Source organism: Rattus norvegicus, chromosome 13 (genome assembly GCF_021556685.1).
Source record: "Rattus norvegicus strain SHRSP/BbbUtx chromosome 13, alternate assembly SHRSP_T2T, whole genome shotgun sequence".
In the NCBI taxonomy this organism is placed as follows: Eukaryota; Metazoa; Chordata; class Mammalia; order Rodentia; family Muridae; genus Rattus; species Rattus norvegicus.
Genome location: NC_141546.1, coordinates 96,892,431 through 96,912,015, shown reverse-complemented (window position 1 = coordinate 96,912,015; position 19,585 = coordinate 96,892,431). Strand labels below are relative to the sequence as shown.

At 48.3% G+C, this 19,585-nt stretch overlaps 1 protein-coding gene across 3 annotated transcripts in view; it reads right to left on the bottom strand.

The window, feature by feature from the left end:
• Nucleotides 1-2,574: 2,574 nt before the first annotated feature.
• The window catches only part of Capn8 (calpain 8), a 64,851-nt gene continuing 47,840 nt past the window's right edge, over nucleotides 2,575-19,585 (bottom strand). For all 3 annotated transcript variants that reach the window (XM_087579903.1, XM_087579902.1, NM_133309.3), the window contains 10 exons: nucleotides 17,093-17,304; nucleotides 15,740-15,776; nucleotides 11,931-11,999; nucleotides 9,487-9,544; nucleotides 7,991-8,055; nucleotides 6,941-7,009; nucleotides 6,472-6,550; nucleotides 5,821-5,937; nucleotides 4,886-4,944; nucleotides 2,575-2,852 (listed from right to left, as the gene is read on the bottom strand). In XM_087579903.1, coding sequence (XP_087436029.1) covers nucleotides 2,829-2,852; nucleotides 4,886-4,944; nucleotides 5,821-5,937; nucleotides 6,472-6,550; nucleotides 6,941-7,009; nucleotides 7,991-8,055; nucleotides 9,487-9,544; nucleotides 11,931-11,999; nucleotides 15,740-15,776; nucleotides 17,093-17,304 — 789 coding nt within the window. In that variant the 3' untranslated portion in view covers nucleotides 2,575-2,828. The remainder of the gene's footprint in view (nucleotides 2,853-4,885; nucleotides 4,945-5,820; nucleotides 5,938-6,471; nucleotides 6,551-6,940; nucleotides 7,010-7,990; nucleotides 8,056-9,486; nucleotides 9,545-11,930; nucleotides 12,000-15,739; nucleotides 15,777-17,092; nucleotides 17,305-19,585) is intronic.

Below are 19,585 nucleotides of genomic sequence, written 5' to 3'. Positions count from 1 at the left end.
ACATGGGCAGTAAGGGTTGTACTCGTAATGTTCCCGATAGATATGAAGTCTTTATTTGGAAATGGGACTCAAGGTCATTCATGGTACACCCTGACCAAGAACCTGCACTTATTTCACCCATGTCTTTAAGCACTCATTAATCTGGTAGAGGAAATTTCAGGACAGCATGGCACCCAGGTTGTAGCATGGTTATCACTGGCTGTTTTTAACCAAATTTACAGTGAGGGGCCACTGAAAGCAAAGAGTTGAGTAGAAGGATTTGTAAATCATTCAGCAAAGGAGTCTGAATGCTGTTAGCATGGGAACACTGCAGGCAAGCCACAGTATTGTTAAAGACAAATTGAGTGCTTTGCCACGGTTAGTGAGTAAGGGTTTGCAGGGAGGCAGGCCTCAAAGCAAAGATTCCCACCTATTGGAGATAGCAGGGTATAAACTCAGTTGAAAGACTTTTATTTAAAATGAGAGATCCTATAAAGGAATGCCTAAAGGGGGCAGGGAGGCTCAGAAATTATTTCCCCAGGCTAAGCCTTTTGGGTATGCTGAATACACAGCAGCCATGGCCTTCAGAATCCTGGCTGTATCCTGAGTTAGAAGCAAAAATTAGTGTCGTCTGCGTGGTGCTGAGTTTTCAAGCACAAACAATGCAATTGTAGTAGATGGAATTTTACTATGAGATTCCAGAGAAAAGCCTAAGGCCAGGAAACGTGTAGCAGGGTTGAACCCTCCACAGGACCTCCTGATGAGGCCACTAAGGTGAGGCCCAAGTTTCAGTGGAGACTCCAGGATACTGAAAAAAACCAAGAGCGGGTGACATATGCTGATAAAAGCTATAGGCAGTAATTGGAGGTGGCCCTCAATTTTCTCACCATCAACACACAGCCCTGTGTTCATTTGTAAGCAAAACTCACCTGAACTGTATTAGCTCTCTTAGCTGCTTATCAGCTAAGAACATTCCCTGTCTCCAAGGAAGTTCTGGCCTCCCATACACTTTGAGGGCTCAGGCAGCAGAGATGGAAGGGGAGGGGCCACCCCATCCCTTGAAGCTCAGATGATGTCATTATAAGCCCCATTTGCCAGACACAGAACTATGTAATTTACTGCTTCCGTGCTTGGCTTTGGTCTTGCTTTGGTCTAGTCTCTCCTTACTGGTCTCCCATTCTCCTCTTTGTACCACTGTGCACTGAAAGTATCTAGCCTGTTTATTTTTGTAGAGTTTCACAGTTAAGAGTTTGCCTCAAGTCTCGAAGGAAATTTTAAATTTTTGAACAGGGTTGGGACTGTCACAACTGTGGAAACTTTTGATGGAATTGGACTGAATGCCTTTTGTATCATGAGATGGCATGCACTTCAGGGGGCAGGGGCAGAGTGATTGTATTTGAAAGTGAAATGTCCCCAAAACTTTCATGGTTTGAATGTCTGGGCTGCAGCTTCATTTTAATGAAGGCTAAGGGACCTTTCCAAAGCGGAAAAGCTATTGGATGTGAGGCAGTACTATCTACTTTGGGTCCTGGCTGGTTTGCTGGGTTTCTTGTCTACGGTCATGCTGTATGGAGCTCAGACCTCTGCCTCAACTGTCATGGATTCTCTACACCTTCCCTCCTGTGGGAGCTAAAACTTTTGAAAACTGTGAGAAAGTAAACCTTTCTCCCTTGAGTTGCTTCCATAGGGTCACATTGTGTCACCGTTACAATAAAAAGCAACGAACACTGCTCCTCCCCTTTACTGAGTCTAGGAGATTTGAAGTCAGTATGAAAGTCTTCAGGTGAAATCACCATGATTTCTGGCCAAAATCCTACAAGTAATATTCATCAAACTCTTCTGCTACTAACAGAAAACTAGTCCTCAGACTAATACAGGAGTCAAGGTTTGCCCGGGTACTGTCTCCCTTACACTCTGCTTTGAAGGCTGTATGGGAGACACAGTGCTACCCTGTGGTGGTGGCTTGAGTGAGATGCTCTCTACAGTCTCGGGTTTTTGAATACTTAGTCCCCAGTGGGTTTTGGGGGATATGGCCTTCGTGGAGAAAGCATGTCACTGGGGGTGGGGGGCTTTGAGAACTGTGCTTGTGGTTCAAAATGAGAACCCTCGGCTTCCTGCTTTTGACAGTGTAAAATCATTCCATCTTACTCCATCATCGTAGGCTCTCCGCTGTGGTGCCATGAACCCAAATAAGCTCTTTGCTCTCTATGCTGCCCTTGTTCATGGTGTTTTGTCACAGCAATAGAAAAGTAGCTAATGTATCTGTCTAGATACCAAGATGCTATGCTATGCGTGGTCTCAGTTTCCTCACCAGCAGCAGACAGCCCCGTGTTTGCTTGTAAGCAAAACTCACCTGAACCACATTAATTCTCTAGCTGCTTATCAGCTAACAACATTCCCTGCCTCTAAAGAGGATGGTTCCCAGCTCCCCTACCTGACCTGTACCCTTTCTTGGCATTACTGAGACTCTACCCCTTTCACCAAGAGCCCTCAGAAGCAGTCGTGCTTCCAGCAGGAGCTTCAAGTCACATCTTTTCCTGTAGCATTGATGCCCAGGTGGCCCTCACCATTGAACATCTCTAGAGGAAGACAGAAACCATCCTGGCCCACAACTTTAATTGATTCTTTTCCTTCTGCTGAACCCTGGGATCTGCCCAGTTAGCTCATAGCTCGGTGCTGCTGAGAGATCTGGGGCTCCCTAGACTGCTCTGTTGGGAAAGGCAGTGTCTCAGGAACAACAGTTGGCTGGAACAATACAACAGTCAGTAAATGCCACCTGAGGTCACATGTTCATAAGACTGAAAGGGACAAGTGGGAGACAGGGAAGTTGTTGATGTCCAAACAGCGGGTCAGACCAGCACACAGCACAGCCACTGCAAAAGAAGGGACAAACACAGTGCTTAGCTTCTAGGGAGTGTGTGGGTTTTGGCCACAGATGCCCTCCTTGCCTCAGAGATCACCACTTGTTACGGCTCCATCATGCAGCGAGTGCCTTACTCATGGGAAGCTCTTAACAAAGTCACTAGCTCCAAAATCAGAGTGCTGCAGGAAATGCAACTTAGGAAAAACTCTGTACCCAAAGGGGCCTCCAAAAAGAGGTGCATCGATGAGTACAGTAGGCCTTGTCAATCCACAAGTCACATATCCATGATTTAACCAAGGGCAGATTAAAAATCTCCAGAAAAATAACTACACTGTGTTGAATATGAACGATTTTTTCCCTTGTCATTTCTTCCCTAAATAATGCAGTGAGACGACCGCTCTTTACTTAGCCCTGGCATCATTGTAGAATATTAGGCATTATGTATTACATTAGGCATCATCAACAGCCTAGAGAGGATTTAGAGTGAGCAAGAGGAAGGCCCTATGCAAATAGTATGCCATTTTATACAAAGGTCTGATGCATCCAGGTATCTTAGGAAGGTTCTGGAACTAAAGCCCCATAAAGGACAATTATGTTCATAAACACATATATTCTTACAGACATACATATATCCTTATACTTACATTCCTGTATTCTTATGTCTCTATATTTTTACATATGTGAATATATTCCTAAATTTATACCTATACATTATATGTGTATATGCATTCTATATGTATGTGTGTATGTTCCTGCATTTATATCTGCATTTCATATATATGCTATATGTTCTTATATGTATGTGTGTATACTTCTGCATGTACACTTCCTTGTATGTCGTACGCTAATTCCCAGGTATCTACAGGAATCCACAGGTATGTTTCAAAGAAAGCTTCGTTTTGGTCGTAGGAAATAACCAAAAGCATTTCCATTAACAAGAAGAATAAAAAGCAGTTGGACTCAGAACATGTCAGGAGGGTAAATAACCCAGCCCTCTAACATGGCAGGAAGGGTAATAACCAGGTACTCCAACATGACAGAGAAGGTAATAACCAGGTACTCCAACATGACAGAGAAGGTAATAACCCAGTCCTCTAACATGGCAGAGAGGTGATAACCCAGCCCTCTAACATGACAGAGAGGTGATAACCCAGTCCTCTAACATGGCAGAGAGGTGATAACCCAGTCCTCTAACATGGCAGAGAGGTAGTAACCCAGTCCTCTAACATGGCAGGGACAGTGATAACCCAGTCCTCTAACATGGCTGAGAGGTGATAACCCAGTCCTCTAACATGGCAGAGAGGTGATAACCCAGCCCTCTAACATGGCAGAGAGGTAATAACCCAGTCCTCTAACATGGCAGAGAGGTGGTAACCCAGTCCTCTAACATGGCAGGGACAGTGATGACCCAGTCCTCTAGCTCCACTATCTCAGAAGCCTTGATCCATAGCTGCACTTCCTGTTCCCCTAACCGCCCCCCCCCAGAGGCCAGCGATAGACTCTGTCACCCAGGGTATGCCCCTTACAGGCACTGGCTGTCACTTTCTGCATTAAGCACAATGTGACTTCTGCACGAAAAGAACACTCATTTATTTCGTACCTTCATTCTTCCTCATTGGAGATTCAGTTTTGGCTTCCTGTGCCCCCATATATGTTAATTCAGAAGCCCCAAAAGTCAGCCATTTTACACTGTATCCACTCCTCCCACCAGACACAAATGCGCATGTAAGTCCATCCCAATTAACAAGAGTTTGCATCTTTGAAATGATTTTAGATGGAGCTAAGGATAGCGTTCGATTTAAGGTAAAGGAATGAAAGGGTTAAGAGGGGGCACTTGATTAAATTACTTAATGAACTGATCAAGATGTTTGACTAACTTCTTAAAATACTATTCATTCCTTCTCCTCATGTTGACCACAGAACATTCAGGGAATTTTCATGGCAATAAGATGGTTGGTAGGAACAAACACAGCAGAGCACCTATTCTGTCCAGAGATTTCAAAGTCTGTCTATGAGAAGTTCCTCGAACCTTGGGTCATTTACCTCAGCCAGGGAGAGCTGGACAATGCCATTCTGGTCCTTATCCAAAAGCCTGAACAGTTCTGAAATGCCAGAGAAGCAAGAAATTAGGCATGTCTATTCCTGGGGTTTGGAACATCAGAGACTGCCTCTGACCAGTCCATGTCAAGTTACAACCCTCCACCCCTCTATTCCCCTATATCCCCTGCCCTCCCGATCTAGTCTAACCCTGGGGACCAGCAGTCAGGGTGAATTTTAGTAGCAGCAGACATCTCCCAGACTGAATGGGAATCCTAACCCTAACCCCAAGCCCAAGCCCAACCCTAACATCATCAGCAAAGATGCCCCTCTGATTCCTCATCTTCAGAAGCTCAATCAAGAAACTGGTAGTTTCTTTGGTGAGTGGGCAGAGGACGGTTCAGTCCCTCTGCTCTATCTCTAACCAACAGATATTACCTCTAAGACTTTCCACCTTGGACTCACCCTGAGTGGGGAAGGTCCCCTCCCTTAAGAAGATATCCCGCTGATTACAAGATAACAGAATCCCAGTGCCCAGTGTGGAAGGAATACAGCTACTGCCTCCGAGAGAGAGAGCCATTTCTCTCCTGGAAGGTGGCACAGCCTCTCAAACGCCCCTCGTGGTGACATACAGGCGAATCGACACAAGCTCATAACATGGGACCCTTGGTCTAATGACTTTGCATAGCTCAGTAATCAGGATAGCAGAGTTCCAGGTCTCCAAGGAAAGACAGCCTCAGCCCTTAAGTATGACCAGCCTGGACATCTGTAGCCCCTAAAGTGTCAAACCTCGCCTCCTTCTAAGTATCAGCTATACAAATCTCATCTATACTTTTAGTCCCCATGCTCCAAAGGCACCGTCAGGCCTCACCTCCTGGCCTAACCCCCACAATGCTCTGCTTCTCTGATGAAAAGAAGAGGGGTAATGAGAACAGGCTTACTGAACAGGGTCTCCAGGCGGATCATACACGCCACAAAACCGTTGAAGTCAACACCAAGCTTACTGCACGCATACCTCATGGCAATGGTCTGCTGCACCTGGTTGTTGAGGGTGAAACCTGATGGCCAAGAGAGGCTGTGTCATGCGTGGATGATGCAAAGGTCTTTGCATTTTCCTGATAGACTTCAAGGGGATGACACCACAGGGGACCCTCCATGAGTCTGTGGAGATCTGTAAAGCAGGACTCCTCTGCTTCTCCCAGGGAGACCCAGGAGATGCTCTGCCAACAACTCCCTCCACTTTTAGAGAAGTTCTATCAGCCCTTTCCCTAGTCCAACACCAGCCCAGCCCTGGGGCAGCCATAGCTGCATACCCACAGTAGGTGAACATAGAAAAGTTGAGCCCCTGCAGAGCTCCGTACCTGTAACTACTATCACTGCCTCAGCAACAGGCAGAATGTAGCCCTGAGCATCCCTCCTCCCTGGATAGGATGCATCTTCAGCAAGATTTGGTTGCCACACTGGCATCCAGTATAAGGAAGCCCTCAGGAAAGACCCTTAGCCCTCACCATCATGAGAACATGTGCTATTCCCACTGAGCACATCTGGGTCCTAAGACCTCTTCTATAGGACTCTACAGGACAGGTCCTCACCTGCTTTCTTGAGAGCTGTCCTCATCTCATGGGCTTCAATGGTCCCTACATGGTTATGGTCCATTTCTTGGAAGATCTCCTGAAGCCAGAGAGAAACTCCACGTGATAAGAGCACAGCCCCAGCATTGACAGTTTCCTCACAGTCTACTACTCTCCTGAGAGGCCAAGGATGCACTCAAGAGAGGCTGTATTTCTGCCTCCAAAGAAATTCTGGAAAACAGAAATGGGGCTAATGCCCGTGCTGTGCTCTGCCTTGTGCATGAGGCCTTTCATTATAGAGGTTGGCATCGGTGTCTCTCGTCGCCTTTGCCTCCTGGCTCTTTTCTGAACCATGTACCTAGGTTTGGATGGTTTTGACCAGAGTCTAGAATCTAGAACACCCCAGGAATGAGTATTATAGAGGGCCAGAAGGATGGAAAGGGGCCGAGGCCCAGAGAGATAGATGCCCTTCTTTCCCCAGAGGAAGTACCAGATATGTGCGGATCTTCAGCCAGAGAGTCTTGAACTCCATAGGTCCCAGGCTTCCTGTCCCATCACTCTGTGTTTGTTAAAGGTCAATATGGACAAACTCTGAGTCATTAGCAAGTTTCTCTCTCTTGCGAGCCTACATCAGTGCCTCAAACTGTTAATAAACCTTCCATGTTTGCAACAAGCCACACAATGGGGGTGATGGTGAGAAGCAAACTCAAATTAAGATTAAAAGGTTCAGTGCTCACTACAGAGGCCAGGCACAGAGGTAGGAACAAAGAACCACATCGTCCTAGAGCCTCCTACAGCAGCACTCATTGGCCTCACACCCTCACCATCCTGGGTGACAGCGGCTGCAGCTGTGTTAATTCCACACTCAGATTTCTGTGACTGGTGCAACTGCTCATTCAAATCATGATGGTATTGTCAGAATGTCAAAAACAACCTCCCCCCCCCCACGAAAAAAAACCAACCAACCAACAAACAACAACAACAAAAGCCCAGATCTTAGAAACACAAGGTCTTCTCAAAGGTTGTAATAAAACCAAAAGAGAGATGTGTGCTGGGGGGAGGCCATGTGGAATTTCTCATATCTGATTTATATTCCTTCCAGGAGTACTTATTGTGTACTGAGCTATGTGTCTGAAAGAAAATCAGACAGTGACAGGGGGAGCTGAGGAAGGGCTGGGTGAGGACGTGGGGTAGAATGGATCTAGCAGATGGGGACGCACAACATAGTGCAGATGATGATGGAGGAGAAAGTCCCACTTGTTGTCTCCACATTCCAAACTTTAGACCAGGCACTCAAGTATGGAATATCTTGTTGTTGTTGTTGTTGTTTATGGATAAGTGAGAGATAGTCCCAATCGTGGTGAAGACAATCAGAAAACAGAATAGCACGTTTAAAAAAAAAACCTCAAACACAATTCCTGACATATGCTCAGTAAATGAGTCTCCTTTCTCATTTCCTCCCCTGGGCGCTCTCTCCTTCCTGGAAAAAGGCAGAGGAGTCTTTAAAACGGGAAAAAAGGATGTGACATTTAAAGGATACATCCAGCAGGCTGATCATTTCTCTGCAAGTGTTGATGTTGAATCCATCAAATTTCATGTCTGTTCCTAAATATTTAAAAAGAAAAGAAGGCGGGAGTCAGGAGTGTCTGAGGAGTGGGAAAATAAATGAGCCGGACAGTCGGAGACCATCGAAGAGCATACGGTAGCCATAGAAAGGGTGAGAACATCGTGGGTGGCTCGGGACATACACTGCCTGCCTCCTGGTACCCTGGGATACAGCACTGACCAGCCCTGGCCTTGTGCTTCAAGCTATGGACCTCAGATTTGGTACCCACAGATATATGTTTGCAAGCTTTGGTTTCCTGCATCGTATAATGATGCTACTGCCACCAAGAACTGGTCTAGTGAGCATTGCAGTGAGGTAAGCGGAGCTTCGTTACCAGGATATTGGTGTGAGCCTGTCCTTGGCTCCATTCTACCCTCCATCCATGCCCCAGCGCCTCTTGGGTCTCCCCATCACTATACGATCTACTCTTGAGAGTAATTCCACTTGGCAGACGTTATCATCAACATCGTCATTTTATAACCGGGGACCCTGAAGCCCAGAGAACTTATACAGTTCACTCAAAGCCATTGACCTGTAAGGAACACAGCTGGGATTTAAACACAGGCCAGCTGACTCTGTGGTCACAACACACAGTGGCTGGATGAAGTAGCCATTGTTAACTCACAGGCATCTCTCTGGGGGCTGCAGACCTCTCTCCACCTTCACCTGTTAAAGACCGTGTAGCCCTCTCCTCCACTCTGTTCTGAGTCACAGAAGGACCAGAGCAGAGCAGAGTGTGCAAGAGCTCTCCTAAGCTATGGCAGCGCTCTGAGCCCTAGGACACAGCTCAGGTCCTGCCCTGTCTCTGGGCTAGCATGAGAGCCCGTCACCCAACCAGCTGAAGAGCATAACCCGGGACACATCTGGACCAAAGCAAAAGGTGACTGACTCCATGCTGGCTCCCATGGCACAGAGGCATGGAAGGCAGTGCAATGGCCCTCCCTGGGAGAGAGTTTGACACTTGGGCAGTCCCCAAGGCTTGCGGAAGTCTGAAGCTTTGAACAACTGAGTGTTGGCAAGAACAGTCAGAATCACCCTCCTTCCTGTATCCCCAAAGAAGCATGGTAGGGGATCTTCAGGCAGCATTAATTTTGTGGGGAAAGTATCACATAAATCAAACACAGCCTGGCTTCTTTTCTCTCAGGACTTAGAAATACTCTCATTTGATGTCAAGATTCTTGGTCCTGCAGGGTCTGGTTGCTTACCAGTGTGGGTCTCACCTCTTTCAATGCCACCTCCTCCCCAGCCTCTCCTCCCTGTCACATGTCACCTCATTGCACAGAATTGGAATCTCTAAAGGTCAGAGGCAGCCTGAATCCCTTCTCTCTACCTGGGATAATTCTGGCTCATCTCTGGCCCCTTCTCAGCCCCACCCAGCACCTCTCTTGGATGCCCACGGACTTTCCGATAGACCCCAGGGGAGAACTCACGTTTAGAAAGTACTTCATTCAGGACCCTCTTGAGCTGATTAGCACTGATCTCAGAATCCTAGAAAAAGCCCAAATGTGAACTGTTTCAGACCCAACAAGCTGTTTCGTGGCATCCAATTAGAGCTCCCTCCCCAGCCAGACTCCAGGTCCACCAGCCCTGTGATTCTTCAAAGCATGTGACGTCTTTAGAAACTCAACTTCTCCATTTCCTCTGAGGTCCGACATCCTGTCAGGGCCGCAGGAGGGTTAGTAGGGAAGAGGAGAGATGGATGGCACAAGCTTGTCGCCTAACTCCACAGAAGCTGCCAGCCCAGCCTCACCTGTTTCATGGACTTGCCTGGTTGGAGAACAAAGTGTGACAAGTAGCAGCAGTGGGAATTCGCACTGATGTCCCACACGCCCTCTGTGCAGCATCATTAAACCTTTAACAAAGCTGCATCCACACTACAGTTAAGGAGCCGTGACTGTAGAAACTGCCAGTCACCACACACACACACACACACACACACACACAAACACACACACACAAACACACACACACACTCACAAAATGTCATGTATCATTGAACTATAATAGCTTGGGGTTCACAGACACCAGGTGCCGGATTTCCCACGTATGTGAGTTGCCATTCCGTGCAGGAGCACATTTTAGACTGGGATTCAGACTTGGGGACTGAAGCAGCCCATATGTGTTTGTTGTGAACTCTGAATCAGAGAGAAGATGCATGCTTTACCTCCCAGGTGGAAGATAGACCTCAGGCAGGGAGAGGAACAAGGGTTGTGGTAGAAGCAATGGGCTGTGAACTGGGTTCCAGTCTGGACTCTGCCCAGTCACCCTGGACCTCCTCTATCCCTGGGGACAGCCTCTGGCATGGGAAAGGTAAGACTAAAACCTCAAAAGGCTGTGTCTCCGGATGACCTCCTCTGGGCATAGGGTGGTCGGTTTTAGTGCAACACCAGGCACCTCTCTGAAAAGGAATGACTCAGCCACCCACCAGGAAAGAAATAGGGTGCTCAGAGTCCTTACTGGACCTTGGCTGTAACCTTCATGAGGCCTTGTGACCTTGGACCAGCTCCAGAACGCTCTGTCGCTCTTCCAGCGAGGGGGTGGATGGTGATGTGTGTGCAGGTCCTTTCCCCATCACAAGAGAGAAAAGACATCTACCCAAAAACCAGCTTCTTCTCTGGTGTTTTGAATGTACTAAGTAAAGCATGCCCTTTTGGCAGCTGAGGAAACAAACCTCTGCTGGGAAAAACGCTGGTCTGAGCAACTGGGTAGAGTGAATTGACGTATTCCTGTTTGTAGGCTTGCTTTGCTGCAAAGGCTTCTTTTCTGGTATGATTTATGTTTTTCCATTCTTCCCCATCCCCCCACTCTCTGACAGAGATTCCATACATTCCAGGCTGTCTTCGAACTCCCAGATCATGCAATCCTCCAGCCTCAGCCTCCCGATGACACGGGATGAGAGACCTCTGTGTCAGGCTTCCGTTCCATTCTTAAGTCTCTTGGCAATTCAGTGGGGTAGGGCGTGCCCCTGAGGCAGAAAGTGTTTCTTGGGATCTTTTTAGCACTTCATGACCCATCAAGGGTCTTCACTCACTTATGGGGCCAGTGGGGACAACACTGAATCTTGGGTGGACTCAGACTTATGACCGCTAAAAGATCAGGACAAAACGAGCCCTGGACAGCTGAACAGGGGGAGGAGAAATGGGAGACAGCTGTGCATATCCTGACCACACTCACAGTCACACACACACACACACACACACACACACACACAATCATAGTCACACACGCACAATCAGTCATACACTCACACACACAATCAGTCATACACACACAGTCATACACACACACACACCACGCATACATGCACAATCAACCATACACACACACACACACACACACACACACACACACACACACACACACACACACACACACACACACACACACACACACACACACCAGGCTCAGATTCCGCAGGGCGAGTGCTGCTGGTCTCCCAAGTCAGTGGGCCCAGCTGTGTCTCTAATCCCAGGGCAGGTTAACTGAGTGACCTCCTGCTGCTGCCCAGCAATTCCCCCTCTGATTTAGACAGGTCACACTGCCCTGGCTTTCTACTCAGAGGCCCCATCTGAAGGGACCAATTTACAAACTGAAAGGCTTTTGGCAAGACCCAGAGATTGGGCTCTTCCATTTTCTCAAGTCTGTCAACACAGGAAGAAAAGTAGCCTCTGGACAATAGTTATTCTCTCTCCTAGAAACACAGGAAAGGCCTGCTAGCTTCGAGCAGGATGAAGTGACAAGTGACAGACACAGGCTGGAGACCTAGAGCATGCAGCTTTGCCCTCCTGTACTCTTGTAGACCCGAGGGAGTGCAGACAAGCATGACCCGATAGCCTTTTGTAACTCAGCCGAGAGGAACCTGCCCTCCACTCACCTTGCCCACAAACTCCTCAAACAGGCTCCGGACATGTTCATCTTCTTCATCCATGTCACGGGGATGTGGCTGAAAGGGAGGGTGCTGGTAAAGTTAAACAGGAATTGTGGCATGAACCGCATTTTAGTTTCTATGGCGAGCCCGTACTGGGCCAGGCTTTAGGCTAAGTGGGAACATATAGGGTTGTGAAAAATGTCCCTCGTAGTCTCAGGCACTTGAACTCTTGTTTCCTAGTTGATGACACTGTCTGGGAAGGCTCAGGAGGTGTGGCCTTGATGAAGGGAGTATGTCACTGGAGGTAGGCTTTGATATTAGAACCCTCATTCTGTGTGTGTGTGTGTGTGTGTGTGTGTTAAAGATTTATTTATTTATTATATATTAAGTACACTGTAGCTGTCTTCAGACATACCAGAGGAGGGCATCAGATCTCATTACAGATGGCTGTCAGCCACCGTGTGGTTGCTGGGATTTGAACTCGGGACCTCTGGAAGAGCAGTCAGTGCTCTTCATCTGTGAACCACCTCTCCAGCCCCCATTTGTGTTTTGCTCTCTCTGGTTTGATGTGCATTTAAAGATGTGAGCTCTGGGCTTCCTGCTCCTGCTGCTGTGCCTGTTATTTGATGCCACGCCTCCCAACCATGATGGACTGTATCCTCTAGAACCATGAGCCAAAATGAATCACCTGTAAGCTGCCCTGGTTGCAGTGTTTTATTACGTCAGCAGAGAAGTAACCAATATAGATAGACAGACGGTAAGGAAGGAGTCATGCAGAGGGCCGGCAGTCCAGCAGGGTGCTATGCCAGATCCAGAGTTCCTCTCTCTTCCTTTAAGACTTATTTTAATGTTACCTCTCTATAGGTGTGGGGAGGGGTATGTGCATATGAGTGATCATGCCCAGAGGCCAGAGGTATTGGATACCCAGGAGTCGGAATTTCAGGTTCCTACCTGGGTGCTAGGAACCACACTTGGGCCTTCTGCAAGAGCAGTATACACTCTCCGCTGATGAACCATCAATCCAGGACCCTGAGCCTTGGATGTTTGCTTTCAACCCTGAATCACTTTCAGAGAACAGTAAGACAGACACAGAGAAATCTCACACAGGGTGGGTGTGGAGAATGTCCAGGGACTTTGCCAGCAACCTCATAGGAATCTGAGTTCCAGAAATCATATGAAAAATGTGAGGCTGTTTATATGTGCTTTCCTAGCTCTCTCTCTCTCTCTCTGAGAGGGAGGGAGGGAAGGAGAGAGGGAGGGAGAGGGAGGGGGAGAGAGAGAGAGAGAGAGAGAGAGAGAGAGAGAGAGAGAGAGAGAGAGGTAGGTTAAGGGGCAGACCCTAGCAGATGTAATGGGACAGGAACTGAACTACCAATCGCTGCTTACTGGAACCGGTCTGCACGCCGAGCATCCACTTTCTAATGCTAATATTAAACCACCTAGGACTGTTTCGTGGGCCGTTTCGAAATCAGATGAGAGCTAATGCATGCCAGCCCTTTAAAAATTACAAACCATTCAATGGACGCCTTTGACCAAATACATTCAAAATGATCTCTCAGCCATCACAAGAAAGGTCGAAAGGGAGCGAAAGCTCCCCACGTAGCCTGAAGAGTTTCCAGGAACCAAAGCCATTGCTAGGATGAGCACACAAAGCCCAGGATAGCCTAATGACGCTGTAATTTTAGGTTACGGTTGTAGGAATGGTATTCTCCTTACTTACTGCCTGAGAGGCACATTAAATGAATTATCTGGGACCATGCTGTGAGGTCATCTCGTTACTGTATGCTATTCACTACTCGCAGATGGGGAAACAGAGAATTAAGTAGCATCACAGAAAGAGAGGACCAGAAAGATAGTACAAGCCAGAGGTGAGGGGGGATTGCCGCAAAGTGGTGTCTTCTAGACACGAGAAGACTGACACATCCATGAACTCACAGTACCTACGCTGCGGTTACCTATACAGACCTGTGCAAGACAGAGCCTGTCAACTCACCAGAGAGACTAGTGAGAGGTGCATGAGATCCTTGCCTGACTGAGGAGCTTTGGAGGCGATGGCTGCTGACTGGGGGAGGGGGTCGGTTTTCTTCAGCTGTACAGCCATGGTAGATTGCTTATGCTCTAATGAACGGCCCCACTCCCATCTCTCATACAGGCAGTGATGATGACATTCAGTGGGTTATGTAGGAGGGGGAGGAGGAGGATGGGGAGGAGGAGGATGGGGAAGAGGAGGATGGGGAAGAGGAGGAGGAAGAGGGGAGGGGGAGGGGGAGGAGAAGGAAATGAAGATGAAGTTGGGAGAGGCTAGAGAGGAGAAATAGATGTGGATATAATTAAATACATTGCTAAAGAATACAGAAATCACACACGTGCACACACACACATAAACACATACACACACACACACACACACACACACACACACACACGCACGCACAGTGGCAGGCCAAGGCCACATAGCTAATAAGTGATGGAATGAAGGTTCAGACCCCTCTCTGCCCTTCCCTACCATCCTAGGTGTGACAAACAGAGATTGCTGAAAGAACGACCAGCCCACGACTTGGAGACTTGTACGCCCGTCTTGGAAGGCCATGAGACTTCCTGTCTCCATCCTATTCTCTCAGCCTCCAGGGCTGTTTACCTACCTCTTCCAGGAGGCTACTGACCACACCATCGCACACAAAACACACAAACCCAAAACCACACATGTGACCTTTAGAAGAAAAAGATGATACTTGTCACACATACAATTTAATTATTTTTTCAGAAGGGAAAGCATTATATTTGTTTCCATGATGTACTCTAAAATCATTGGGCAGAAATCAAAACAGACTTGCAATTCTGTGTGGCCTACACCAACACGCTGTGGCTCCTCTGACGATCCTGTGACCCCCAGTAAGAATGATAAGACTCCCGGAAGTAACAAGGCTAAGCTACCATCAGCACCCAGAGTTGAGTTACCAAGAGCCCAGGAAAGGCTGGTGCTAAAGAGAGGTGCTTCACAAGAGGGCTGCAGGTCCTGGGGGCAACCACACCAAACAGAGACTAGCATAGTAAGATTAAAAAAAATGACAGGGCATTTCCTGCCGGGCAAGCTCATACCCAAGCCCCAGGCATATGGATCCTCAGGTGCCATGTTCCTACTCAACTGTAGAAACGCAAACTTACACATTTGATTATTTCCAGTAACAGAGCATGTCTATCCCGGCGCCTTCGTTCCAAGATGGCAGCTCGGCCACTAGAGGGCACTTTGAGTAGCAGTTGCACATAGACACTCAGTCCATTTAGGTGAACAGTGGATGTAGCTGGACTGGACTTGTGTTGGGTGAAGACATCCCCCACCCCTGGGTCCTGCCCCATGGAACAGAAAGAAAACACACACACACACACACACACACACACACACACACACCCCACATGCATGAACACACTCACGCACACCATGTGGGAAGGAGAAGAAATTGAACTCATACTTCAAACCCTGCACATTTTTCTGTGAGTATGCATACAAACATGTGTGTGTGTGTGTGTGTGTGTGTGTGTGTGTGTGTGTGTAGTAGTAGTAGTAGTAGTAGTAGTAGTAGTAGTAGTAGCAGCAGTAGTAGTAGTAGTAGTAGTAGCAGTAGTAGTAGTAGTAGTAGCAGCAGTAGACGACTAGTGGACAGCCTCTGGTATCATTCCTTAGACACTATAGTACTATGTCCCAAAGAAATAAAATGCTACCGTTTTTGATATATAAAGAACTCTGTCAAATCAACAAGAAGCTTGAACGTCTGCTATGCAGTAGTGTGAGAGCTTGGCCCAATAGGATTGCATACCTCATGAGGGTGTCCAGATACAGTATCCCCAATTTCCCTGAAATCCAGACAGAAATGAGTTAAACATGAAAAAGCAAGTTCAGATAATGGTCCTTTCAGGGACAATTTCCTCTTAAGGGGATTCCACACCCAGTATTTTTAGCTCCTGGTTTTTTTGTTTTTGTTTTTGTTTTTCTTACTGTATGGCTGAATTCCTATAAGGAATCCTTTACCTCTCTACTGCCCCAACATACAACCCATCCTAAGTTTCATGGAATAAGGGGTTCACTGGTCTCCCGCAGATCCTAGAATACTGAACATTCTGAGACACACTCCTGCCCGCTCCTGTGGCCGCTCTTCTCCCTTCTGAAAAGTTCACTGCTGAAGGTTCTGCTGGCCTCGTGGGGGCCTGAAGTGAGGAGTGGGGACACGGTGCAGGGTATGCAGTGAGAGTGTGCTGTGTGCTCAGGCCCTGTGGTGCGGTATGGGTGGACGATGCACATGGCATGTGGTACATAGGATATGTATATGGTTTCTATGCATCCATGAGGATGTCCTGTGTGCGATGTGTAGTGAATGAGTGTAGCATATTTTTGTTATGCGTTAGTGGTATGTGTGCATAGTATGATATGTGATATTGAAATGTATGGTGTGTGTTATGCAAATAATGTAAGGCGTATGCGCATGTCATATGTTGTGTGCATATGATGTGGTGTATATAATATATATGTGTGGTTTGTGTGTTGCATGTTTGTGTTATGTATTGGATGCATGCGCTGTGTGTGTGCATGATATACATGGTTCGCATGCTGTACATGTGTATGTTTCTCAATAGCATCTACATGGTGTGCATGCATGTATAATGTGGCGTGTATAAGTAGTATACATTTAGCACATATGTCACATCTATGTCTAGTGTATATGACACACATATATATAGTGAGTAGGTTGTATGTAGTGTATATAATTGATGTGTGTGGTGTATGTACAAAGTATGTGTGTGCCGTGTGCACTGCCCTAGCTCGTCAGCCTCTGCCAGATGGTAGAACAGCTGGTTAAAGGCTCTTGTTGGTGCCCTTTCTCCCCAGCCTCGGGTTTCTGGATGAGGAAACTCCCAGCCCTCTAGAACAAAGTGGAGGCAGCAGGAGGCACACCCAGAGAAGGTCCCCGGGAGGTGCCATACTTTCCAAACTTCCTTTAGGAGCATCAGCTAAGATCCTGAGGCAGGTCACTTAACAATGAGGTCCTCCCAATGCTGCACTTCCAGCTGGGGCCTAACTCAGAAAACATCCCCTGATACCCCGCCCACCCCCGACACCCACCCCGTCCCCCCGACCCCCCCCCACCCCCCGACACTCAACAAAGTAGACGCACAGAGCCTTGGCCTTCTTCTCTGAGAACACCCTCAAGCAGAAGTCACCATCCTTGAAGGGCTCGAAGGTGGATGGCACCACCAGGTACTGTCCCGGGGGGAGTCGGACCCTGCTGGACACCTCCCGAAGGTTCATGTAAGTGCTGGAGCAGGTAGAGGGCTGGCGTCCCAGGAAGAAGTCCCGGCCAAGGTGTGCATCCGTGTGACTCTCCAACTGCACAAATCAATGGGCAGAGTCAGTTTCTCCTTGGAGTTCAGCCCCACCCTGTCGAGTTAGGGGCGATTTGCTGTACCTAATGTGTAAGAATCAGGAGGCTTTTGGTTCAGTCACGAGCTAGCTCACTCTGTGTCAACCACCAAGTGGTCTTGGGGTGTCCTACTGGCTGCTAAGCCCAGTGAGGCTGTGGCCTTAGCTGTGACTTCAGCCAGACCTTCTACCCTCCCCCAGTTAAACGAAGACTGGAGCTCTGGGTGTCTACTGTGAGCTTCGCATAGTTCTCCTCATGATTCCAGCAGCAAGCACCCACAGCTGTCTCTACAAGAACAACATGGAGTCTCACAGTCCAGCTGGCCCTCAAACAAAGGGCTCTGCGAGGTGACTAAAGTGACCAGACTCTGAAGAAGACAGACAGAGGAGGCAGCTACATCCAAGCCTGATTGCTGGCCTCCTGGGGGTCAGGACTCTCCCACAGACAGGGTAAGATACCCCCATGAGTTTGTTGTGAGGAGTGGGGAGGCTGCTTCTGTGTGACACAGGCTAATTACTGACTGCGGAGTGCTCTAAAAACACAGGTGCCAGTGTTGTTAGTGCTGTAATTACCCTCCCCAGAGCCCTCTATCCTTACAATCAATCTTTATATGATGCCCGTGACAGAGGCAGGTGCAGGCAAGCTGCAAGGGCTGAAACACCCGCCTTGGAGCGGTCAGTGTCCATACATGCTCACCAGACCCTCCCCGGATCTCAGTTCTGCTGATCAGGGGAGAAAAGTAGGCCCACCTGTCCCTCTGTCGTTGCCCTGACAGGGACTCCTCAGGGACCCTCCCAGGTGGCAACTAAGTCAGCCACAATGCTGGGATTCCCTCTGAAAATGTTTACACCCTGGACACGAGAGAGCTGGGGCATACCAGCAGGACCTTAGCCAACACCAAAGTGTGACAAGCTCAATGTCATTCTTGCTGTCCCTGGTGGAGATGAGGGAGGAAAGAGCCCAGAGAAAGGCACAGTCAGTGCAGATGGGCAGTTAACTATAATCTGGGCTTGACAGGGGAAAGGCAAACAGAGTTTCTGGAAGAATCCAAGGGTGGAACCAATCAAAGAATCCTTGGGAGGCCAGAATGGGACCTGGAGCCACTGAGGCAAGAATCTGGTTTCTGTTGTGCTAATGGAGACTCCGTCCAGTTCGGGGTCAAGGGTCTCTGGCCTTCACACCGCCCCTTGATGTGACTCAGCTAGCAATGGTAATACGGGGATCAAGCAGATTCAACTGAGGGTGATTCTCAGAGTGCAAGACTAAGGTCAGCAGAATCCTACAGGGTGGAGCATGGGCAACTCCTTAGGCCCACCCTGGACCCAGAGCCAGGGGTTATAGATGTGAAGCCAGGTGGTCTGTGCTTTACCAGTCCCTCCAGGGACTCTGAGGTAAGTTCAAGTTTTATCAGAAGACTCCTTGACACTTGCAGATCACGCCAAGGGCACTGTAGATGCCCCTGGGGGAAAATCCTACATGTGCACACAGGACCCCACACTCCATATCGATGGAGCAAATCTGATGGGAATTTAACTCGGGTTCAGTTTCCGTTGTTTTCTAGTACTTAAAACAATGCACCAGACCACCCACCTGGGCCGTCCCCTCCATGATAAGTGGCGTGCATCTGTGATCCAAGGGCAGGACAGACCAGTAGTCTGCAATCTGGGAACATAGCCTGGGCCCAAGTCTATGAATCTGGACCCTGCTGGTCTATTTACACTCCTGATCGTGCTGAGAACCTGGGAGAGGAGAGGAGGCTGCAGCGTGGTACACCCCGGTCCATAATTAGTGTAACTGATCCACATCAAAGCCCAGCCATGAGAGTCAAGAGGCTGGTTATAAACCTACAGTGCCTGCTCTCTCCTGACCCCAAGATGCTGCTGTGACTTGCTGGGACTTGCTGGGATGCCGTCTGTACACTAAGACTTTTAACCATCCCTAGGCTGCAGCTGAGATGATGCTGGGCCAGCATACTCTGGGTGGGGCCTTGCTCTGTGCTGACTGTACCCTCCCATGGGGACATGCAGGTCCCCTCTCAGGAGTGCTTCCAGACCCCTACCTTCTGAGGTGAGTGGTCCAGGTGAACAAGACCCAGGAGGTTAGAGGGGACCTCAAACCACAAGGACATTATTGATAGGATTCCCCAAGCCAGCTGTGAGCTGCTGAGGACCATGGACCAAGACAGAGCACAGAGGGCGAGCATGGCCCTTCCCTTTCTAACTAGACACCGGGGCATTTGTTCCTGCT